Source organism: Spermophilus citellus (genome assembly GCF_964194105.1).
Source record: "Spermophilus citellus genome assembly, chromosome: 8".
NCBI classification, from domain to species: domain Eukaryota; kingdom Metazoa; phylum Chordata; class Mammalia; order Rodentia; family Sciuridae; genus Spermophilus; species Spermophilus citellus.
In genome coordinates, this window is record NC_138189.1 from 107,811,148 (window position 1) to 107,835,572 (window position 24,425).

General features: G+C 36.6%; 1 protein-coding gene across 5 annotated transcripts in view; it reads right to left on the minus strand.

The window, feature by feature from the left end:
- Positions 1 to 452: 452 nt before the first annotated feature.
- Positions 453 to 24,425, minus strand: part of RAP1GDS1 (Rap1 GTPase-GDP dissociation stimulator 1) — a 150,514-nt gene continuing 126,541 nt past the window's right edge. For 4 of the 5 annotated variants that reach the window (XM_081303970.1, XM_081303969.1, XM_081303968.1 and 1 more), the window contains 3 exons: positions 9,694 to 9,820; positions 6,450 to 6,578; positions 453 to 2,267 (listed from right to left, as the gene is read on the minus strand). In XM_081303970.1, coding sequence (XP_081160096.1) covers positions 2,140 to 2,267; positions 6,450 to 6,578; positions 9,694 to 9,820 — 384 coding nt within the window. In that variant the 3' untranslated portion in view covers positions 453 to 2,139. Of the gene's footprint in view, positions 2,268 to 6,449; positions 6,579 to 9,693; positions 9,821 to 11,259; positions 11,319 to 24,425 lie in introns of those variants that run through there. The other variant, XM_081303971.1, reaches the window with a different exon arrangement.

The window sequence follows — 24,425 nt, forward strand, 5'->3', positions numbered from 1 at the left end:
AACTAAAATTAGTAATAGCAGATGAGGAATGGAACAGTCTGTGTTCTCCCAGAAACTGCTGTGGTTTAGTGTACTAACTGCTGACCCTGTCATCCTATGGCACAGCCTTCTGGTCCTCCTGTAGAATTGGTGATTTGACCTGCACTTGGTTTTGCTGGAGCTGGGGCACTAGAGTTATTAGTGAATTGATTGTTGGCAGCTAGCCCAAATGGTGACTTCTCTCAATTCTATGATTTTAGGATGTTTCTGTTTTGAGGCTTGCCTTATAATGCTTTTCAATAAGGACAGATCACTTATCAATCAAGTCTATCTGGAATGAATTCAGGCATTCTGGAAACTTCATAAGTAGGAATTCATTCATTTCACCAATACTTATTGAGTACCCACAATGAGCAAATACATGTAAAATACACAAATAAACCGAATGATACTATTATAGTTTGATACACTATTTATTAAGTTATTAATATGGATAGTCTATTATGTAACATTACAGATGTCTTTCAAAACCTAACAAAATAGAGTCCACTATCCAGCCCAGGAGAACAACAATAAATACAAGATCATTCTTACAGAAAGTGTAGCATAAGCACTCACAATAGTCCCTTAGAGTTAGATATCAAAGGGAACAATCAAAAGGTTCTTCATTAGGGTTTTAACATTCTTGAATTACAGCTGTATGAGTCAAAAGTCCAACTTAGATCACACAGAGATGGGCTTCTCAGGTAGAGAGGAAGGAACTCCTGTCCCCTCCTTGGCAGCCCTTTTCTGCTGCCTTGCAGTCCTGGAGTGAAGCCCAGCCTCCCTTGTAGGCCAGTAGTGGTCAAACCTGGGTATGGGGAGAAGGCAGATGGGTCACAGGGACATTCTGATTAATTTACAAAGATCGTGTGTCAAAGCTCTAAAAACCCATAGTGTATTGGCAGTGAAGAGTACACTATATTTTGCCAAGGGGTTCTTCTCAAGTCTTGGCTTTCTTACAGCCTATAAGATTACTGTAGTTCTCAGTGGGAAAGTGGAGTGGGAAACCCGAATAGTGATTAGTATATGAGGCCACCTGCAGGATGTACTGGACTGACTACTATGGCTTTTATAACCTGCCTTCCTTTCTTTAGTCTAGACAAGCTTATTTTCTTCATCTTTCCTCCTATGTCTCACTATAAGGCTTAAAAAGGACTATGAAAGATGAACTTCTTGCTTTCAACCTGAATAATGAAAGACAGAAAAAATACATTCTTAAATGTGCTATACTCAATTTTCCTCAGTTGAAAACAAATGCCAATGGCTTTTAAAGACAAATGTTAACAATGCCAATTAAGTGATGGAAGGAGTTCTGAGATGAAACTACACATATATCAGAATCTAAGGTTCCACAGGCAAAAACTTAAAAAAGGGATTCTTTAACCTCTTAGTGCTAACCACACTGAAAACTACAACTGTTTTCAATATTAGGCTATTGATGACCGTCAATTAAATATGGTATCAATCAGAAACCTCAGAAGTCTTGCCAAGGTTTTGGCAGTTTTCAGTAGTCTACACAGTTAGGAACAGGAAAAATCATAGGATAAAGAGTGAGCACTGGAATTTTATTTAACTCTAGGTACCATGGGATTGACATTAGTAGGTAGGACTAATGAAGGAGCAGCCATACAATTTGTTTTGGTCATTGTGCTTTCCAAGTACCCCCCCCCCCCAAAAAAAAAAAAAAAAGAGAAATGGAGCTACTTTTTTTACTATTCAATTTCATCTTCAAGCTAGACAGATCCTGCTGCATTCTTTGTTTCTAATTTACCAGTACGTTATTATGTGGTTTACTGCATGTGAGGAGCAAGTCATTATGTTGTACCAAGTTTACATCATCATAGGACTACAACATGCACATTCTACTTAATGTAGCTCAAGCAACAGGAATACAAGAGAACAGTTATGGGTGGAGACTTGTTTTGACAGTCATGTTCACACTAACTATGGGTTTAGAAATCTTATTAGGCAGGTACCTACAGCAGTTCTTCAATTGATATTGGAACATTACACGCATGCACAAGTGATGTGGTAGAGAATGAAGTGGAAGAGGCAGCTGGATGGAGGACAAAGGGGAAATTAGATGGGATGGTGCCGCGTGTCAGGGAGAGGCAGTTCTCAGCTTTCCACTGTGAGTCTCTGCTCTGTTAGGGAGGCCTGTTGGGCAACACTTTTGTTCTCATGACTGCGAAGTTTGGATACAACATCTAGAAAGGCCAAATCCTGCACTTCCTTGTGTAGAGATTCTGGAAGGCAAAAACAAGATGGCAGATGTAGTTGTGTTAGGTAGTTTTAATATCACTATATAAACTAGGAACAATTCTAGGCATAGAAATGTAATAAATCAGAAACTATATTTGAAACATTTTTATAAAGAAATCATGCCAAGGTCTATAGTCTAAGGTCAATTAGGATAATGAGTTATAATTAAATACAGTTCATTGTATGATCTCAAAGTTTAGTTATAACTGAACCCTATTCACCAGTTCAAACATGAAGTCCAATGATTTAATAATGAAACCCTTAGAATCTGTTTCAAATTAATCTGGTAGCAAATGAAGTTTATACTTCACATCATTCCAACAAATTTCTGTGACACCGGGCTCCCTTTCAGATTTCCTGTCCTCGTGTTTCTGGCTCTGTTTAACCTTAATTATAGGAAAATATCAGATTCCTTTTAAGACTGAGAATCTACTATGGAAGGGGGAAACCTGATAAATTAAATCAACACTTCTAAAGTTCATATATTTATTTTGATAGGACTGACATCTAATACTAGAATCAGTATTTTTAGTAAAAATGGAAATGATTCAAGGAAAAAATCTACAAAACAATCCTGAAAAAGGACAAAATTGGAGGTCACCACTTCAAAACTTGATATAAAGCCACAATAATCAAAGCATCATGGTGCTGGTACACAGACACACATAACAGACTAATAGAAAGGAGCTCAGAAATAAACCCTCACATATGTGGTCAAATGATTTTTGGCAAAGGTGCTAAGACAATTTAATGAGAAAAGGACAGTCTTCTCAATGAATGGTGCTGAAGAAACTGGATACCACATACCAAAAAATGAAGTTGAATCTTTGCTCTATTTTGAGCTTATTTTTGTATATAGTAAAGAGCTAAAACTTAGTGTTTAGAAGAAAACAATGAAAAAACTCCATGACCTTGGATTTAGAAATGAGTACTTGGATATGACATCAAAAATACAGGCAACAAAAGAAAAAAAATAGATGAACTGGATTTCATCAAAATAAACCCTTTGCGCAACAAAGGACATTATCATGAAGTAAAAAAGCAACCCACAGAATGGGAGAACATTTGTAAATCATATCTAATAAGAGATTAATATCCAGAACATAAAGAACTCTTACAACTCAACACACAAAACAATTTTAAAAATAGACAAGGGACTTGAATAGACATTTTTCCAAAGAAGATTTATAAACGAGCACATGAAAAGATCTCCAACATCCCTACTCATTAGGGAAATGCAAATCAAAATCACAAAAAAAGATAGCACCACACACACATTAAAATGGCTATTACAGAAACAAGAGAAAATAAATATTGGTGAGGATATTGGGAAACTGGAGTCCATATGTTTTACCTGGGGAAAAGTTAAATGGCCCAGCCACTATGGAAAACAGTTATGGCAGCTTCTTAAAAAATTAAACAGAATTACCAGCAATTCCACTTCTGCATATACACCAAAAAGAACTGAAAATAAGGATTCATAGAGATAATTTTATATTTATCTTCTCAGCAGCATTATTCACAAGAGCCAAAGATGGAAATAATATAAATGTCCATTAATAGAGGGATAGACAAAAAAATTTCAACCTTAAAAAGGAATGAAATTCTGATATGTGCTACAACATTGATGAGCCTTAAAGATGTATGCTAAGTTAAATAAAATATCTGTCATTTTGCGTCTTATCATTTCACTTATATGAGGTGTTAAGAGCAGTGAAATTCATAAAGGCAGACAGTAGGAGTACATGGGGAGCTGTGGTTTAATGTGTACAGAGTTTCACTTTGGGAGGATGGAAGATGGTATGGAGATGAATGGTACACAGCTTTAACTATACTTAATGTATTTAATGCCACTATGTACTTAGAAATGGTTAAAATAGAATTTTGTATATTTTACTGCAATTAAAAAGTAGCTCAATAATTATGAACATGCTTAAAACAAATTTTTAAAAAAGTCTTATCAAGGAAATAGAAGATATAAAGAATAAGCAAATGGTATGATTTTAGTATGATTTTTAGAACCATAACTAAAAAAAAAAAAACCTGACAGGATTAACACTGGAATGTAGGGAACAGAAGAAATAATCAGTGAACTTTAAGACAGAACAGAAGAAGCTGGGCACAGTGGCACACACCTATAATTCCAGGAGAGGCTGAGGCAGGAGGAGGGTAGGTTTGGGGCCAGCCTCAGCAATTTACTAGGGATGTAGCTCAGTGGCAAAGCATTCCAGGTTTCAATCCCCAGTACCACTAAACAAAACAAAAATTGCTCACTTTAAACACCAGAAGAAAAAAAAAAGAGAAAAACTAAATTCTCAGGAGCTTTAACACTATAACTAAATCTCTCATCAGATACCTGGAATGAGACAACAGGTCAGAGCTACATAAATACTTGAATAAATAGTGGTAAAAGACATGACCTATAGATGCAAAAAGATAAACAAACTTCACATATGATAAACCCATGTCATAAATGATATGTCTAAAATGAAAACATTTGGGAGACCGAAATGACGTACAATGGCTGTCTCATCAGAAGCCATGGATACCAGAAGAGTCTAGAAGAAAGTGGCATAGCATTTGTTCAAGTACAAAAAACAAAACTAGGAACCCAGAATAGTCTATCCAGAGAAGACACTTTTTAGGAATGAAGGAGAAATAGGAAGGAAAAACTATAAGCTGTTAGTAGATTACTTAACCTAAAAAAAAATGGTTAAGGGAGTTTTCTGATTCAAAGGAAATGATTAAGAAAAGGTGAGGGCAGGGGTTAAATACAAGGGTAAATACAGTAGATTTTCCCTAAGAATTTTTTTGTATCACATTCAATTAGTGAAGCAAAAATTACGAGAGTCTAGTTTTAAATGTATATAGAGAAAATATTAATGACAAATTATAAATACGAAGAGTACAGGAACTAGAACTTGTCCAAGCAACCTACAGAAGGTCTGAAAAAAAAAAAAAAAGAAAAATGGAATTGTACACTTAAACCATAAGAGATTGGTCATGGGCTGAGGATATAGCTCAGGTGCTGCTTGCCTCGCATGCACAAGGCCCTGCATTCAATCCCCAGCACCACACACAATAAAAGATATCAGTCGTTACATTAAATGTAAATATTCATACCAATCAAAAGGCATTGGCAGAGTGGATTATAAAGCATGACTCCACTAAATTATCTACAAGACACTTCAAATATTAACGATACAAATGGAAATTGGAAAGGTGGAGGGAGATAATATGAATATAATTCAAAAGAAAGCAGGAGCAGGGCTGAGGCTATGGCTCAGTGACAGAGTGCTTGCCTAGCATGTATGAGGCACTGGGTTTGATTCTCAGTACCACATATCAATAAATAAAATAAAGGTCCATTGACAACTAAAATTTTATATATATATATATTTTTTTTTTAAGAAAAAAAAAGTAGGAGCAGCTATGTTACTGTCAGATAAAGTAGAATTCAGTGCAAGAAAAAATGGAGAGGTATATTACATAGTTACAAAAGAGTCAATCTATAAAGGCACAGCAATCTTAAATCCACACAAATAGAGTTAAAAAATATAGGAAGGAAAAACTGACAGAACTTGGGGGCTGGGCATATAGCTCAGGTGGTAGAGTGCTTGCCTCACATGGTGGACAAGGCCATGGGTTCAATTCCCAGCACCAAAAAAACAAAAAACAAAAAAAAACAAAAAAAAAAAAAAAAAATTACATTTGAAGATTTCCACACTCTTCTCTCAACAATTGATAGAATAATTAGAAACCCAGCAAGAATATAGGATACTCAACACCATAACCAGCCCACAGGATCTAATTGGAATTTAGAGTAGAACACTCTACCCAACAACAGTAGAATACACATTCTTTTCAAGTGTCCATGGTACAAATACCAAAGATTCCTTGAACAATTCCTTAGGGAGTAGCTTAGCATACGAAATCAGAACTTCTTTTTTTATAAGTTTCATTGACCCTAAAATGTTATTTTATATAATTAACTTGTTTTTTGCTTTTATTTATTATATGATACTTTTCATTATAAAAAATCTTTTGGGAGAATTTTCAGTGTAAAAGAAACCTATAATCTCCATAAACTAATTTCTAATGCTATTTATACACAAAGTCAGCATTTATACTTTATATTTGATGTCAACCATAGAAGAAATATTTACCAGATCCCATGAGAGCACAGATCAAGACCATTGAATTATATATGATTTCAGGAGCACTTCTCTCATCTGCTAGCAGTCTGTGTAAAATCTGTACAAGCTTAGCACTTTCTAGATCTTTTTCAGCAGTTCCTAGAATAGCAAACAATTAAAATGTAAGTTATATCCACTGTGTATGAACCAAGTACCCTTAGCTAACCACTGCTGCTGTTTCTAGAAACTAACCATGTGAACCTTTCCAAAAGGGAAAATATTAAATTCAGACCTTGTGAAAATAGTAAACAATACTAGATTTCAGGAGTTTTGGCTTATGATTCATCATTAAAACATTCCTCTTAATAAAAGGCAATTTAGAAAATAAGACAAACATGCTTATACTAAAATTTACATGGAAAAACCATAGGCCCTAGAATAACTAAAACAACTTGATGTAGAAGAATTTCTCCTATATTATTATTATTTATGATATTAAGGCATATAGTGTAGCTACAGTATCAAAACAGGTGGAGTGATTGATGAAGGGATAGACAGATACACAGATCAAAGGAGCTGAATAGAGGACGCTCTGGGTTCCCACACATATATTATCAATTGGTACTTGACAGTGGTACAAAATCAATTCAGTGGAGGAAAGTTTTCTCAATGGTGGGACAGCAATTTGAGGTACAACAAACAACTCTGAACTAAACCTCTTACCTTATACATATATTAACTCAACATGGAGCACAGGCTTACACGTGAAACGAAAACCATGAATCTTTTAGAATAAAGAACTTTCAAACTTCCATAGGTGAAAAATATTAGAAATGGGCAAAAGAAATAAAATACGGATTTCACCGAAGAATATAAAGATGGCAAATAAAGACATGAAAAGATGTTCAGTATTGTTAACTATTAAGGAAATAGTAATTAAAACTAGAGATATCACAATATAGCTGTCAGCATGGCTAAAATAAAAAAAAATAGTGATGAGATCAAATGCTGGTGAAGATTCAGAGAGAATTAGATCACTTATGTAGTGCTATTGAGAATGTAAGGTGGGACAGCCACTTTAGAAAAGAGTTTCAAAGTTTCTTTAAAAACTAAACATGAAGCTACCATATAACCCAGCAGTGTACTCAGAGACATTTATCTGGAAAAATGAAAACTTACGTTCATACAAAAATCTGTATGTAAATATATTTATAGCAGCTTTATTTTTTAAAGCCACAAGCTGGAATCAGCCTAAATATCCTTAACAGAGAACTGGGTAAACAAGCTGGTACATACATACCATGGAATTCTATTCAGCAGTACAAAAGCATGAACATGAACATGTACCATTGATAACAAATGAGTCTTAGGAATTATGCTAAGCAAACAAACAGACAAAAGAAGCCAAGCCCCCAGAATGACATACTTTATGATCTAATTTATGTAACATTTTGAAATGATTATGTAACATTTTGAAATGATAGGTATAGAAATGAAAGATAGTTTTCAAGGGGTTAGGGACAAGGTGGATGATAAGAAAATAGGTACTGTTATAAATGATTCACTCTATATTACTACTTGCAATATATGTGAATACAGAGGCAAGGGTCTACTTGCCTCTGTGTGAGAATTATGGATGTTCATAATCTTTATAGGTACTGTTATAAATGATTCACTCTATTACTATTTGCGATATATGTGAATATAATTATCTTTAAAAAAGAGATGAAGATTCTTAAAATTCTATTATTCCTATTATATAAAAATTTATAGTGATAATTCCTTAACATAAGATATTCTATAATGACATAAGACTGGAGAAATATGCTTTCCAAAGCATGTTATACATCAAAAAGGTAGAATGACCTTATTTTTGTATTTTAGGCTTAAGAAGCCTAGGAAACACTAGGTTTCAATAAAAATATGCATCTGTATTGTCATTTTATATAGTTCTATATAAGGTGACCAGACTCAGAAACAAATTATCAGCTATCAGGAAGTTCATGAAACTACCTTGTTTGGAAGATACAATATATGTAGGACATAAAACCAGCTTCACCTTAGGCTGGGAGATCAAAATATTCTTTAATTGCTCCCTTCCTGAACCATTTAAAATTAGACCAGCGAAGATGGTTTGATACCACGTCTTGATTCTCAAGGCCTCCGCACTTAGAGTGTGTGGACTTCTAGAGAGACTCTTATAATCTACCTAAACAGTGGGAGGCTAAGCAAGGACCTCCAAAGCATCTCTAACCATCCGCCAAAGTCATTCTCAGTCTTTTTATCTTTCAAATTGAAGCATTTTTACATTCTACTTATAGTATACGTATAAGTTTTATAATTATTTAAATTAAGATGACAAAAATTCACATCTTATTTATAAATCTAGTAAATCTTACACTAGAGGAAGATATGCCATATTTCTCTTCTGCTTTTGCCTTCTCAAGTTGATGGGTCTACTTGCCTCTGTGTGAGAATTATGGATGTACATTATCAGTAGGAATGAGAGATGCGTTAATAGTGTTTACACATATGGCTTAGAACTGGACAGGACATGCCTACCAGTGTATAGTTCTTCATGTAAAGCAGCCTTAGGCCTTAATCACAGGCTGTATGACATTGATACACAGTCCATGAATAACTGTATCAGTCCATTGGTTCCTGAGCCAAAGGTTGCTTCCCATATGTTAGGTGTGCATGAGTTAGCTTGGGTGGAATACTGCCCACAGGGATGATGGAGAAACTAATGGAATAATTTGGACTGCTTTTTGGAAGTTTTGAACACAAAATATGCAGTAGAGTGACAGAAGATAAGAATTTAGAGAAGGCAATGCTACAAAACAATGGAAACCATGGTGATAGAGAAGATGAGCAAGAGAGAACTCTAATAGAATCAGAAGGGATGGAAGAGAATCTCTGGGTCACAAGAAGAATGACAGATTCTTCACTTGCTGTGGTATTCTAAGCATTATTTCATTTTTATGTAAAGCCTACCAAAAATGTTTTCTATATTCTCTAAGTGGCTATAAACTGAGATATAACCTAAAAGTTAAACTTAAAGCATTTCCCTAAAAATGTTAACAAAAACACAACCAAAGGAAACAGCTATGGAAACAAACTATGTAATATGATTTCATTTACTCAGATACAAGGACACATACACACTGGCAAAATGCTTCTGATTAAGGTTTTATGTGACTTTTATTCCACTCCTGTACTTCCTTTTATCCAAGTTAAAAATAGAAGAAAATAAGTTTGTCACTGAGGTACTTACCCAATTCTAAAGCTGCTATTAATGCCAAAGCAACAAGGGCTTCATTCTGCATTATTACATGTTCACTAGTTGCCATGGTAACTAGATGCTTGATGCCACCACTCTGTACAATGGCTTTAATTACATCCTAAAAATAAATAAATAGAATTATAAACTTTAATTCTAAACATAAAAAACAATCATGTTACAATCAGTTAATTCAGATTCATTGTTGAGTGGTTTTTTGACAGAGTCCTGTATGAATCATTACATTTTAACCATAATTTTTTTCCTTCATGGAAGAAAAGGAAAAAGCTTTTAGCTTTAAATAAATTCATCAAAAGATGACAAACTGCTTGAGAGAAAAAGACCATTGCACTTCATATGATGGAATAGAGGCCTAGAAGCCATCAAAGTCAAAGAAATAAAAGCTCTAATGTCCCCAAATGTTGAACTACCTTAGGATCAACAAAAGAGAAATAAAACTTGGAATTAAAAAACAAAATAAAACTTCTCCTTTTTAAATTTTTATGATAGTGCCAGGTAGTGGCTCTCTTGGCTCTAGGTAAAGCTTTTATATGAAAACATTTTTTTTAAAGTACCTTTTACCCCTTGACTCAATCTGATGGAATATGAGAACTGAATGACATGCCAAAGGACTGAACAGAACTTTAATCAAAATTCTTTCTGCCCTCATTTCTCATGGGGCCTAGAGCTCTGCCCTTCTACAAGGGAGAGGAAGCAGTGAGCTCTGGATTTAATAAATCCCAGTGCCAACACTGAGTCTGAGCCAACTACCAAGCCTCTCCCATCCCAGAGACTTCATCTTATGATGCTGGGATGATAAGTGTATCTCTCACACAATTTTGTAATAATTACAAAGTTATAACATGAAAACACATATAAGGATATCTGGCAAAAATCAGATGGAAAAAAAATAATCACACTTATTTCTAGTAACCATTTAGTCTTCATTCCAGTGAGGGTTTTGTTCTAGAATTCTTAGACTAAATATGATTTAGTGGGAAGTGTCAATTTTAGAATATTTCAAAAGTTGCTTTCTTTGCTAGTTTTCACTATTTTTAGTAATATGAAGTAAGCTTTGTATATTTTAAAAAAGTAAACTGTCAAAGTTAGCTTCAGTGTTATAAAACTAAATTTAATTACAGATATTTATTTCAAATTGCTTAAATAAGGTTTCCTTTATCCTTCCATCTTATTTTAAAATTGTAAGACAACTATTTATCAAAAATATCTTTGTTCTGTGCCTAAACTTGTTTAGTGATAAAACATTCTACCATCAATGAAGTCTAAGAAATGAATTTTTATGGTAGCTATCTATATTCTGGCATCCTGTAAGTCTTATCCTATTAACTTCTTTTAGAAAAGCAAGAAACTACCCTTTAAAGTCTTTTCTAACCTTCCAATTTACTGCTTACTTGGTGACAGTTTATTTGAATCTGATACATAATTCTTAAAATTAGTATTTTACAAAAATATTTATGAATTTTATAAAATTTTATAAGTTTCACACAGAAGCTGACTGATTAAAGAGCACAAAACATTCATAGATACATATGCAGTCACCTCAGGAAGGTCCTTGGACTGTCATTTCATCCTCTATTTTTCGAGTCACCCTGAAAAGTCTGCAGTGGTAGAAGAGCAGGGAATAAACAAGGGAGGGCTATTCATTTCTGATGCATAAACTTTCCTTAAGTTCAAATACAGGTGCTACTTCATCTTTTCCACAAGTAAAAGCTATTTCCTTTTAAAATGCCTGCCTTATCTCTAACTACTTTAACAAATGTTTATTGACTAGCTACTCCGTGGGGTTGCTTTGCCTGATAGAATGTGGGATAAAAGAAATAAGGCATTGTACTTGAGTTATATGACAGAAAAGACAGTAAAATTGATGGCTAATCTTTTGGAGCAATGATTTTATGCTGGAAACTTAAGTGAGTAGCTTATGGATAATAGTTCCTTTCTATCCTGCAGAAAATTCCATGAATTACATATTATCTCCAGCTTACACATGAAGAAATTGAAGCTCAGATTAAGTTATAATGTTTGGCGGGCTGACTGATCCGTGCGGCTACAGACGGCGGGGCACCACCGAGAAGCGACCAGCAAGCAGGGAGAAACGGCTCTGTGGATTCTGTGGAATCCTGCCAGTTGAGCCCTCACTGACCCCCAGGCTGAGTTCGGGATTTCAGATGGGGAAGGAAGCGTTACAGTTCTATCCCCCACAAAGGAAACTCCACCATCTTGGAGAGCTGAAGTAACCACCGCCACTCTCTGACAGATGCAACAATAAAACAGGTGTGTGTTACTCAGCTCATCTCCCATACAGTGGGGAATTCGAATAAAATCTCTCCTAGGCTTTCCTGGGGAGGGATTATCAGAGCGAGCCTGCATAAAGACTCGGGGAAAACAAGAGAAACCTGACCTTCAACTCCCCCTCTCAAAAGCAGCGAAAACGAAACCTGTCTAGCCAGCGCTGGGGGAGGCGCAAGTGGAAAAAATCAAAACAACAGAGTGCCGGGGATCCCAATAGCCACCCTCCACACCCAACAAACGGCAGGCCCAGAGTACAGTTTGAACTGACGAGAGGCATCACTCAGGGGAAATCTGGTCTAGCAGGAGAAACCAGGGGACTAGAGGCCAGGCCCTCGTGACTGGGCGGCTGGAGAACGCCCGCCCGCCGGCAACAGCCGGCCCGCCCACCGGCGACTGACTGCGCAACTAGAGATTGCCCGCCCGCCGGCAACAGCTGGCACGCTGCCTGTGCCACTGGGCGGCTGAAGACTGCACGCCTGCCGGCGACCAATCATCCGCCCGCTGCCTGCTCGACTGGGCGGCTGGAGACCGCCCGCCCACCGGCAACAGACGGCCCGCCGGCTGCCCACACAACTGGGCGGCTGGAGTCCGCCCGATCGCCGGCGACCGGGAGCTGAAACCAGCCAGAGACAGTCCAGTCCCACCCCCCCATTCGGACACCCCGGCAAGGAGCCTGGGGCCCGCCATAGTAGAGAGGTACCGTCACTGGAGCTCGGCCGTCGGAATTCCTTCCCAGCGGAATCCACTTTAGCAGGCATAGTCTACCAACACAAAGGAGAGACAACAGAGATATACAAAACCAAAACAAATCTATAGAAGAGAGCAGAAACACAGCAATAAAATAGAGCTGGAAAGTAATGTGAAAATCATGAAAAAACAAGGGAAAAAAGGAGTACAAACAATGTAGGACAACTTAATTCTACAGGAGGACCTAGAAGCATCAGAAACATGGATAGGGAAAGAACTCGAGGCATACCTAACTCAGATGGAAAGGAATATTAGAGAAGACATGAGACAGCAAGTCCAAGCAATAAAAGTATATTTTGAAAATGAATTAAACAAACAAATTCAAATGGCAAAGAACGAGCTTTACCAGGAGATAGAGATCTTAAAAAAAATCAAACAGTAATCCTAGAAATGCAGGAAACTATAAACCAAATTAAAAACTCTAACGAGAATATTACAAATAGACTAGATCAAGTAGAAGTCAGAACATCAGATAATGAAGACAAAGTTTATCAACTTGAAAAGAATATAGTCAACACAGAAAAGATGCTTAAATCCCACGAGCAATCTATTCAAGAGATGAGAGTCCTCGGGATAGAAGAAGGCATACAGATTCAAACCAAAGGAATGGACAACAAATTAAATAATTCTAGAAAACTTCCCAGAGATGAAAGATGGAATGGATTGCCAAATCCTGGAAACCTACAGGACCCCAAACATTCAAAACCGTAATAGACCAACTCCAAGACATATAATTATGAAGACAGCCAACATACAGAACAAGGAGAGAATATTAAAAGCTACGAGAGAAAGGAGGCAGATCACATTCAGGGGTAAACCAATTAAGTTAACGACTGATTTCTCATCACAGACTTTGAAAGTGAGAAGATCCTGGAACAATGTATTTCAAACGCTGAAAAATAATGGATTCCAACCAAAAATACTGTATCCAGAAAAATTAAGCTTCAGATTTGACAATGAAATTAAAATCTTTCATGATAAACAAAAGCTAAAAGAATTCGCAGCCAGAAAACCAGCACTGCAAAGCATTTTGAGCAAAATACTACAAGAAGAGGAATTGAAAAATAGTGCCCAAACCTAACAGCGGGAGGTATCTCAGTAAAGTGGGAGGAAAATAACCAAAAAGTAAAAACTAGCCAAACTAAAATAAATAAATAAATAAACATGACTGGAAGTACAAATCATATTTCAATTGTAACCTTAAATGTTAATGGCCTAAACTCACCAATCAAGAGACATAGGCTAGTAACCTGGATCAAAAAAACAAATCCAACAATATGCTGCCTTCAGGAGACTCATATGATAGGAAAAGACATACACAGGCTGAAGGGAAAAGGTTGGGAATAATCATACCACTCACATGGCCCTCGAAAGCAAGCAGGAGTGGCCATACTCATATCGAATAAAATCAACTTCAAACCTAAGTTAATCAAAAGGGATAAAGAAGGACACTAAATACTGTTAAAAGGAACCATCCACCAACAAGACATAACAATTATCAATTTGTATGCACCAAACAATGGAGCTGCAACGTTCATAAAACAAACTCTCCTTAAGTTCAAGAGTCAAATAGACCACAACACAATAATCATGGGGGACTTCAACACACCGCTCTCGCCATTAGACAGATCCTCTAGAAAAAAGCTGAATAAAGAAACTATAGAACTCAACAGCACAATCAATAACCTAGACTTAACCGACATATATAGAATATATCAACCATCATCAAGTGGATACATGTTCTTCTCAGCAGCACATGGATCCTACTCAAAGATAGACCATATATTATGCCATAGGGCAACTCTTAGTAAATATAAAGGCGTGGAGATAATACCATGTACCATATCTGATCATAATGGAATGAAACTGGAAATCCAATGATAAAAGAAGGAAGGAAAAATCCTACATCACATGGAAAATGAACAATATGTTACTGAATGATCAATGGGTTACAGAAGACATAAAGGAGGAGATAAAAAAATTATTAGAGACAAATGACAATACAGACACAAACATACCAGAATCTATGGGACACAATGAAAGAAGTTTTAAGAGGGAAATTCATTTCTTGGAGTTCTTTCCTCAAAAAAATAAAAAAACCAACAAATAAATGAACTCACACTACACCTCAAAAACCTAGAAAAGGAAGAGCAAAACAACAGCAAATGTAGTAGAAGACAAGAAATAATTAAAATTAGAGCAGAAATCAACGAAATTGAAACAAAAAAAAAAAAACCATTGAAAAAAACTGATAAAACTAAAAGTTGGTTCTTTGAAAAAATAAATAAGATCGACAGGCCCTTAGCCATGCTAACGAAGAGAAGAAGAGAGAGAACTCAAATTACTAACATACGGGATGAAAAAGGCAATATCACAACAGACACTACAAAAATACAGAAGATAATTAGAAAGTATTTTGAAACCCTATATGCCAATAAAATAGAAGATAGTGAAGATATTGATAAATTTCTTAAGTCATACGATCTGCCCAGATTGAGTCAGGAAGATGCACACAATTTAAACAGACCAATGACAAAGGAAGAAATAGAAGAAGCCATCAAAAGACTACCAACCAAAAAAAGCCCTGGACCGGATGGGTATACAGCGGAGTTCTACAAAACCTTCAAAGAAGAATTAATACCAATACTTTTCAAGCTATTTCAAGAAATAGAAAAAGAAGGAGGTCTTCCAAATTTATTCTATGAGGCCAACATCAACCTGATCCCGAAACCAGACAAAGACACTTCAAAGAAAGAAAACTACAGACCAGTATCTCTAATGAACTTGGATGCAAAAATTCTCAATAAAATCCTGGCGAATTGAATACAAAAGCATATCAAAAAAATTGTGCACCATGATCAAGTAGGAGTCATCCCTGGGATGCAAGGCTGGTTCAATATACGGAAATCAATAAATGCTATTCACCACATCAATAGACTTAAAGATAAGAACCATATGATCATCTCAATAGATGCAGAAAAAGCATTTGACAAAGTACAGCATCCCTTTATATTCAAAACACTAGAAAAACTAGGGATAACAGGAACTTACCTCAACATTGTAAAAGCTATCTATGCTAATCCTCAGGTTAGCATCATCCTAAATGGAGAAAAACTGAAGCCATTCCCTCTAAAATCTGGAATAAGACAGGGATGCCCTCTATCACCACTTCTATTCAATTTAGTTCTTGAAATACTAGCCAGAGCAATTAGACAGACAAAAGAAATTAAAGGCATAAAAATAGGAAAAGAAGAACTTAAATTATCACTATTTGCGGATGACATGATAATATATTTAACAGACCCAAAAGGGTCTACAAAGAAACTGCCAGAGTTAATAAATGAATTCAGCAAAGTGGCAGGATATAAAATCAACACGCATAAATCAAAGGCATTCCTGTATATCAGAAACAAAACTTCTGAAATGGAAATGAGGAAAGCCACTCCATTCACAATATCCTCAAAGACAATAAGATACTTGGGAATCAACCTAACAAAAGAGGTGAAAGATTTATACAATGAAAACTACAGAACCCTAAAGAGAGAGAAGATCTCAGAAGATGGAAAAATGTACCCTGTTCATGGATAGGCAGAACTAACATCATCAAAATGGCGACCCAAAGTTCTCTACAGGTTTAATGTGATGCCAATCAAAATCCCAATGGCATTTCTTGTAGAAATAGATAAAGCAATCATGAAATTCATGTGGAAAAACAAAAGACCCAGAATAGCAAAAGCAATTCTAAGCAGGAAGTGTGAATCTGGAGGTACAGCGATACCAGAGTTCAAACTGTACTACAAAGCAAGGGTAACAAAAACAGCGTGGTACTGGTACCAAAACAGGCAGGTGGACCAATGGTACAGAATAGAGGACACAGAAACCAATCCATAAAATTACAACTTTCTTATATTTGATAAAGGGGCTAAAAACATGCAATGGAGGAAGGATAGCATCTTCAACAAATGGTGCTGGGAAAATTGGAAATCCATATGCAACAAAATGAAACTGAATCCCTTTCTCTCGCCATGCACAAAAGTTAACTCAAAATGGATCAAGGAGCTAGATATCAAATCAGAGACACTGCGTCTGATAGAAGAAAAAGTTGGCTACGATCTACATACTGTGGGGTCAGGCTCCAAATTCCTTAATAGGACACCCATAGCCCAAGAGTTAATAACAAGAATAAACAAATGGGACTTACTTAAATTAAAAAGTTTTTTCTCAGCAAGAGAAACAGTAAGAGAAGTAAGTAGAGAGCGTACATCCTGGGAACAAATTTTTACCCCTCACACTTCAGATAGAGCCCTAATATCCAGAATATACAAAGAACTAAAAAAATTAAACAATAAGATAACAAATAACCCAGTCAACAAACGGGCCAAGGACCTGAACAGACACTTCACAGAGAAGGACATACAATCAATCAACAAGTACATGAAAAAATGCTCACCATCTCTAGCAGTCAGAGAAATGCAAATCAAAACCACCCTAAGATATCATCTCACTCCAGTAAGATTGGCAGCCATTATGAAGTCAAACAACAATAAGTGTTGGCGAGGATGTGGGGAAAAGGGTACACTTGTACACTGCTGGTGGGACTGCAAATTGGTGAGGCCAATTTGGAAAGCAGTATGGAGATTCCTGGGAAAGCTGGGAATGGATCCACCATTTGACTCAGCTACCGCCCTTCTCGGACTATTCCCTGAGGATCTTAAAAGAGCGTACTATAGGGATACTGCCACATCAATGATCATAGCGGCACAATTCACAATAGCTAGACTGTGGAACCAACCTAGATGCCCTTCAATAGATGAATGGGTAAAAAAAAATGTGGCATCTATACACAATGGAGTATTACGCAGCACTAAAAAATGACAAAATCATAGAATTTGCAGGGAAATGGATGGCATTAGAGCAGATTATGCTAAGCGAAGCTAGCCAATCCTTAAAAAACAAATGCCAAATGTCTTCTTTGATATAAAGAGAGCAACTAAGAACAGAACAGGGAGGAAGAGCATGAGGAAAAGATTAACATTAAACAAAGACGAGTGGGGGGAGAGAAAGGGAGAGAGAAGGGAAAGCATATGGAAATGGTAGGAGATCCTCAATGTCACACAAAATTACATATAAGAGGTTGTGAGGGGAAAGGGGGAGGGAAACAAGGGAGAGAATTGAACAACAGCAGAGGAGGTAGAGAGGGAAGATGGGAGGGGAGGGGAGGGGGGATAGAAACGGTAGCAGAATACAATAGTCACTAATATGCCAGTATGTAAAAATGTGAGTGTTTAACCGATGTGATTCTGCAATTTGTATTTGGGGTAAAAATGGGAGTTCATAACCCAATTGAGTCAAATGTATGAAAGATGATATATCACGAGCTTTGTAATGTTTTGAACAACCAATAAAAAAAAAAAGTTATAATGTTTGCCCAAGGTTAGACAGTGATTTCTGATACAGCCCAGGCTTGAATCCAGAGTTTGGTTGGCAGATTCTCGTTCTTATCCACTCATGGCCAAAAATGCATAAATATATATAGTAAATTCATAGTACCACACAGAGATGGTCACTTAATGTGATTTGAAAAGGCTCTATGAAGGTATTTTAAAGTTACATTTTAATTTCAAGATATTTTTCCAAAAGGGAAGATTAGCAAAACTTCACAAGAGCAAGAAGGTTCCTCTGGAGAATGACCCATATTTTAAACGACAAACCTCAAAAATGAATCCAGAAATTATCAAACTGTTTCATTTGTAAAAAGTAAATTATATATATAAAATGAAACAGTTCCCTAGGGAGTCCTTCTGAGTAAGCTCTAGATGTCTCTGAAAAAAGTCTCTAGAAATTCTGGAAGGGTTTTGTGGAGTTTGAAACAAAGTTTTGTTTTATTTTATCGTTTGATTTCTCAAGATTTCTTATTGAAAACTAAGCCATATGGGCTACGCTAACAATTTCACCTTCGTATTAGCATTTATAGTCTCTTTTCTTTATTATTTTTTTGCTAGGGGATACCAGGGATTGAACTCAAGGGGTACTTGGCCACTGAGCCACATCCCCAGCCCTGTCTTGTATTTTATTTAGATAGGGTATCACTGAGTTGCTTAGCACCTTGCTTTTGCTGCGGCTGGCTTTGAACTCAAGATTGTACTACCTCAGCATCCCGTACTGCTGAGATTACAGGCATGTGCCACTGCATCCGACTGCCTTTGATTATTGAAACAAACTTAAATTCAAGACTTTGGGGAAAACTGTATAAAAAAATTGATTCTAACAGAGTATTGTTAGATAAGTTTAGATTTGAGATCATCATTTAATAAGATTGCAGGTTGGTGTAACCACTGAGTCACTTAACAAAAATTTTCTTTTTCTACATCATACTGTCAAAGCCTTCTCAGTATGGGATTTAAATAAGTGTTTTTTTGATGAATGATCAAATGACTAAATACATTTATTTAAACAGGTTTATAGCTTAATAACTGATGAATGTTGAGCTCTCAAAGGGTTAAAAAAAAAGTGACTACTTCAATAGGCAGGAGATTTTATAGGATTGCGAGTTCAAAGCCAGCCTCAGCAAGTGTAAAGGCCAACTGTGTTTCTTTTCCTGTTTTAAAATATCTGCAGTTGGAAGGTCTAGCTAGTTGGTTAGGAGCTCTAGTATAAGACACTCTTTCAAGTGAAGGTGTGAACTTACCTATGGGCATAAGCACAAAAATACATTGCATATGGCTCAGATGAGTTAGTACAGACTTTTGGAAGACTAAATTTTTAAGAATTCAGGGTTACTTGAAAGAAAGTATAATCTTCAAAGTTTAGAATTAAACACACAGGTCAGCACACACATGGCTGATGTCTTGTGAGACATGGTGTCCTGCTTTGCAGTGGGTTAGTACTTGGCAACTCAAAGGCTTCTCAGTCATGGAAATGCAAGTTGAACACAACAGCAGTGGCAGTTCACACAGGAAAAGTCCAATTTGTCAAAAATAAAAATCCACAAGTTCAACTGGAAAAGAAGAACCCCAAAACTGGAATATTAATGCTAAACATAGGAATCTAAAATCCTTAGAGAAATTCATAACTTCCCAAGGTTCCTTTTGGACCCATAATATCATGATATTTCCTATTTAGAATAAACTAGCAACATTCATCACCAAATGCCAAAACCCTGAAGTTCAAGGGCAGTACTACAGGATTAGAGGTGGATTCCTTAAGATTTGGACTCCGAGGCAAGTTCTTGAAGGCATAGTGAAGTTGCTGGAATAGTTGTTTCCCCACATAGTCCCTTCACAAATACTAAACTGGATTCTGATAGGCTCATCCTTTAACAGAAGAGACATCTGAAGAGATGAAGAGAGATGGACTAGAAAGGGATATTTCTTTTATACAATACCCACAATACAGTGATTCTACCACAGTTTAAATGCCATTAGATACTACAAAGAGGTGGGGAAAAAGCAGATGTTGAAGTGGAACTCCAGACAGGTTACTCATCCAGTATTTTGTAGACCACCTTCAAAAAGAACTGCACCATTTTCCACTTGAGAATGAGGTGGTCAACAAAGGGGACTCCTATTCTTAGGAGGAAGGTATCAGTGTCCACAGTCATGGAAAGATTGAATTATTCCAATGCTCACCAACTGGTTTGGCAGTCCACAGTTGGTCTGATGAACTGGCTAGGCCCCCAAATAGATGAGACTACAAAGGACTTTGGAGAGGGGGAGAAGGAATATCCTTTTTGTCCAAATGGTACTGGTATGTACCAGTGATTGCAATGAGACACTTCTTGAATTGCACATCAAGTATTCTCAAGTTTTAGCTAATAGGTATGAAGTTGAAAACAACAAAAGAGGGGAGTCTCACTAGGTATGGTGGCCTACACCTGGAATTCCGGTTGTTTAGAAGGCCGAGTCAGGAGGATTGCGAGTTTAAAGCCAGCCTCAGCAATCTAGTAAGGCCCTAAGCAACTTAGTGAGACCCTGTCTCAAAATAAAATATAAAAAAAGGGATAGGGATGTAGTTTAGTGGTTAAGGCATGCCCCTGGGTACAAGATCCAGTACAAACAAGAGTCTTTTAATGGAAATCCACTGTTCTTTAAGGCCTTGGCCAATTAAATTCTGTCAGTAGGAAGACTAAATCCTTGTCACAAGTCAGTAGCAGTCACCCATCCAATAAAATAACTATTCCAAGCAGTACTGGTTTGTCCAATCTATGAAAATTCTGTCAGTAGGAAGACTAAATCCTCATCACAAATCAGTAGCAGTGAGCCCCACCCAAGGAACTCATGTAACTAGACACATGCTCAATACCTCTGATGTGGAGGAGGACAGTAGAGACCAAGGAAGTGGGTCACATTATTATAGACACAGCCTTTGAGCAGAGACTGGTTTCTTCACAGAACTAGAAATTAATATGGAAGCACAGGAGACCCCAAAGCAATGTCGAGCAAAAAAGAACAGAGCTGGAAGTGCCACACTACCCTCATTAAAAATACACTTCACAAAGGTGCCAAAAACATACACTAGCGAACGGACAGTCCCTTCAATAAACAGTGTTGGGAAGACCAGATATCCACATGTAGAAGACTGACCTTGACCCCCATCTTTCCCTATACAAAAGTCAAATTAAAATGGATTCAAACATAAATATAACAAAGTATGAACTACTAGAAGAAAATATGGGGAAACACTTTTAAAACACTGGGATAGACAATATTTTCCCCGTCAAGACCCTAAAAAGCATAAGAAACAAGCAAAAATACACAAAAGAGACTATATCAAACTAAGATGCATCTGCATAACAAAGGGAAAAGAGTAGAGAATCTACGGAATGGAAAAAATTGTCAAAAAAGATTATTATTCAGAATATATAAGGAACTTAAACAAACAAAACCCAAAATAATCTAATTTAAAAATGGAAAAAAGATATAAATAGACACATTTCAAAAGAAATTCAAATGTCCAATACATTTGTGGGGGGAAAAAAAGCTTAATTTCATTAGCCACAGGGACATGCATGTCAAAACTACAATAAGGTATCACCTCACCCCAGTTTGAATGGCTAACATTAAAGAGACAAAAATAATAAATGCTGGCAGGAATATAGAAAAAAGGGAACTCTAAATATATCACTTATAGAAATATAAATTCATACAGTCATATATGAAGAACAGTATGGGGGTTTCTTAAAAAACAGATCTACCAAATGATCCAGATATCTCACTTCTGGATATATACATATACAAAGGAAATAATATCAGCATATCAAAGAGACCCCTATATACCCTTGTTTGTTGCTGCACTACTGACAAAAGCAAGATATGAAATAGACCTTAGATGATAAAGAATATGTAGTGGCTGGGTGTGGTAGCACATGCCTGTAATCCCAGCTACTCAGAAGGCTGAAACAGGAGGATCCCTAGTTTGAGACCAGCCTGGGCAACTTAATAAGACACTATGTGAAAAAAGAAAAAGGGGGTTGGGGCTGTAGCTCAGAGGCAGAGCGCTTGCCTAGCATTTGTGAGGCACTGGGTTCGATCCTCAGCACCACATAAAAATAAACAAATAAAGGCATTTTGTTCATTTATAACTATAAAAAATGTTTTTTAAATGATAAAAAGAAGAAAGAAAAAGGACTGGGGATGGTGCTCAGTGATAATCAAGTGCCCCTGTGTTCAATTACTAGTATGAAAAAAAATGTGTGTATATGTATGTATAATTACAATAGATTACTGTTCTATCATGAAAATAATGATATCCTGTTATTTGTAGCAAAATGGATGGAACTGAAGATCATTATGTTAGTGAAATAAGTCAGACATAGAAAGACAAATACTGCAATGTCTTCTACCATGTGAGGATGACAAAAAGGTCAATCAGAATGTATACTAGTGATTACTAGAGACTGGGAAGAGTGAGGTGGGGGCATAGGAAGAACTTGGGGAGGTTGGAAAATAAAGTACCCAAACACAGAGATAGAAATACCAAGTCCTGGTGTTCTTATGGCACAGTGGGGGGAATTATAGCTTATAATAACCTATTATATATAAGTGAGGAGGTTGAAGGCTCCAAACACAAAGTAACGATAAGATGAAAACACTAATTACCCTCGTTTGAACAGTACATATTGTACTCATGTATTGAAATATCACACTGTACCCCATAAATATGTGTGATTATTAATACAATATTTTAAATGTTTAAAAGAGATGGAAATGTTTTGTTTATCCTGATTTGATCATTATGTACTCTACATGTATTGAATTATCATGCTATACTTCATAAAAATTTGAATAACTAAAATAACACAAAAGGTTCAAGATGCACATCACATTGCTGTTAAGTAGTGACGCAAGGATTCAAAGTAGTATTCTGACAAAGTCATAATGTTATGTAAAATAAATCTGGCCAGGTGCCCTGGCTTGTGAGGTGGAAGCTTCTTGCAGATGGAAGCTGCCATAGGACAACACAATTCCATTATGTCAGTTAGCTTGCAACCTGACATCCAGACTGACTATGGGCCTTTGTATGAGGCACTTTACCCTTCCATTTCCTTATCTGTGTAATAATTTGGATGAGAACGTTATAATACCTTCCAGGTCTGAACTGTGACTTTAAATCCATTCCCACTAATGGAATGGTTAAATGGATGGTTAAATTACTGTATTATGTTGGTTGGTCAATGACCCAAAAGGGGCTGGGGAAAGTGAGAGGTCAGATGAGGGAAAGGGAAATCTGTGATAAATGAAATTCAGAGAAGTACCTTAAAATTCTCAAATTTCAACTTAGTATTATAAGCATTTGAATCATTTAGGCTCCTAAATATGGCTGTTTAAGAGTTGAGATAAATTTTTTGTCCACCCATGTTCTGGTTGTATTAATACTATTGTTTCATACTGAACTGATGGTTCATTATGAATTAATAGTGGCTTTGTTGGCCTTTCTATTTCATGTAACAGGAATTTATCTAAGAGTTTATTTATTTATTTTTTCTTTTTTATTCTGGTACTTTTTGTCATGAGGCTGAGTGAGGTTGCTTAGTTCAGCAGTTTGTGGACAGGCTGGGCAACACAATGAGACCCATTAAACATTAAAAATACTTTCTATGTAGGGCTGGGGTGGCTCAGTGGTACAGCACTTGCCTGGCATGTGAGAGGCACTGGGTTTGATCCTCAGCACCACTTACAAGTAGATAAATAAAGGCATTGTGTTCATTTGGGGAAAAAAAAAATCTTCTATGTACCTGAAGTGACTCTGACTTCAGTGGGTCATCCAAGTGCAGATTCAGATGTAGGTGAGGAGTCACAGGCCTCAGGTCACTAAGATCCTCACAGTGGATGCAACCAGGGCATTCTAAATCAACTTTGGCTGTTACCAACATGAATGGGCTTATAAACACAAAATGCCATAAGGATGACAATCACCAAAAGAGTGCTGAAAATGTTCCTATTAACACCAGGTTCTGCCTGCATAATACTGCATATTGGGCTCTGCTCCCTTATCTCCACCAGCATGGAGCCTCCCTCCACCTGCCCCACCAGGAGGTTACCCAGGTCCAGTTATAGTCAAAGGCACACTGTGTAGCTCTTTCTCAGGTCACTACTGGAAAGAGGCAACCAAAACATCTGTCTCAGTGTTCTAAATTCAGATACAGGAAACATGTCTCTGTTGCTTAATCT